The 1,208-nt window shown below is 36.1% G+C and overlaps 1 protein-coding gene across 1 annotated transcript; it reads right to left on the reverse strand.

Annotated features, from left to right (window-relative positions):
• Positions 1–422: 422 nt before the first annotated feature.
• LOC145584024 (uncharacterized) lies at positions 423–928 on the reverse strand. The gene is made up of 2 exons (XM_081640965.1): positions 661–928; positions 423–547 (listed from the first exon to the last, which is right to left on the reverse strand). The coding sequence occupies exons 1-2, from the start codon at positions 926–928 to the stop codon at positions 423–425; spliced, it is 393 nt and encodes a 130-aa protein (XP_081497091.1).
• Between the last annotated feature and the right edge of the window lie 280 nt (positions 929–1,208).

The following is a 1,208-nucleotide window of genomic DNA, read 5'->3' on the forward strand; positions in this document are numbered from 1 at the left end:
AAGTTATTTAAAAATAAGGGGGATTAATATCTACCCCTCTTAAAAGAAGTTTCGTCCCGAAACTTAGCACAAAATTCCTTAAATTGCAAAACTTTTGCATAAAACCATTTCAAAATTTTCAATATTATGTTGCTGGAATTCCAATTGTGTCATAGTATCGACACTAATACCTTATCACCATCCCAATTTACGTACTTCACTAGATACGTAAACAAATAAAATAGCTATGAAAAGCATAAAAACACCACAAAATTGCATAAAATAGGGCAAAAAGCGCGAAATTATACCATTCTACCCCCCTTAAAGGACAAGAGTTACGCCCTCGTAACTCACCTCATTAAATAACTCAGGGTATCTCTTTCTCATATCATCCCCGGCTTCTCAAGTAACCTCCTCATATTCTTGGTTTGACCAAAGAAATTTCACAATTCTGACATCCTTATTGCGTGTACTACGCACCTTATGATCCAATTTTTCACAAGCTTTTCCTCATAAGTAGAAGTCTCATCCAACTGAATCAATTCAGGTTGTAGCATGTGCTTAGAATCTGGAACATTTTCAATTGAGAGATATGAAACACATCATGTGTTTTCTTAAATTCCATAAGTAATGCCAATTTGTAAGCAACCTTGCCTACATGTTCCAAAATTTCATAAGGACCTACATACTTGGCACTCAATTTGCCCTTCTTTCCAAATCTCATCACTCCTTTTGTAGGTGAGACCTTCAAAAAGACTTTATCACCCACATTTAACTCATCATCTTGCCTTTTTAATTCGGCATAACTTTTCTGCCTATCCTGTGTAGCTTGGATTCTTGAACAAATCAACTTTACTTTATTCACCGTTTCCTCAATATACTCTATTCCTAAAACAAGATTCTCACTGTTGTCATTCCAACATACAAGGACTTCTACACTTTCGACCATATAATTCTTGGAAAGGTTCCATGCCGAAGCTAGCATGGTAGCTATTATTGTAAGAAAACTCAATCAAATCCAAATTATCCTCTCAAGTATCTTGAAAATCCAAGGCACATGGCACATGCTCTTAGCATATCTTCCATGGTTTTATTTGTTCTTTCGGTCTGTCCATCCGTTGCTGGGTGGAACGCAGTACTCAATTTCAGTGTTGTTACCAAGTTGGCTTGAACCTTTTGCGAAAATTTAGATAAAAACCTTGAATCTCGATCGGATATAATGTCCTTAG

This window comes from Chenopodium album, chromosome 16, assembly GCF_948465745.1.
Source record: "Chenopodium album chromosome 16, dcCheAlbu1.1, whole genome shotgun sequence".
NCBI classification, from domain to species: Eukaryota; Viridiplantae; Streptophyta; class Magnoliopsida; order Caryophyllales; family Amaranthaceae; genus Chenopodium; species Chenopodium album.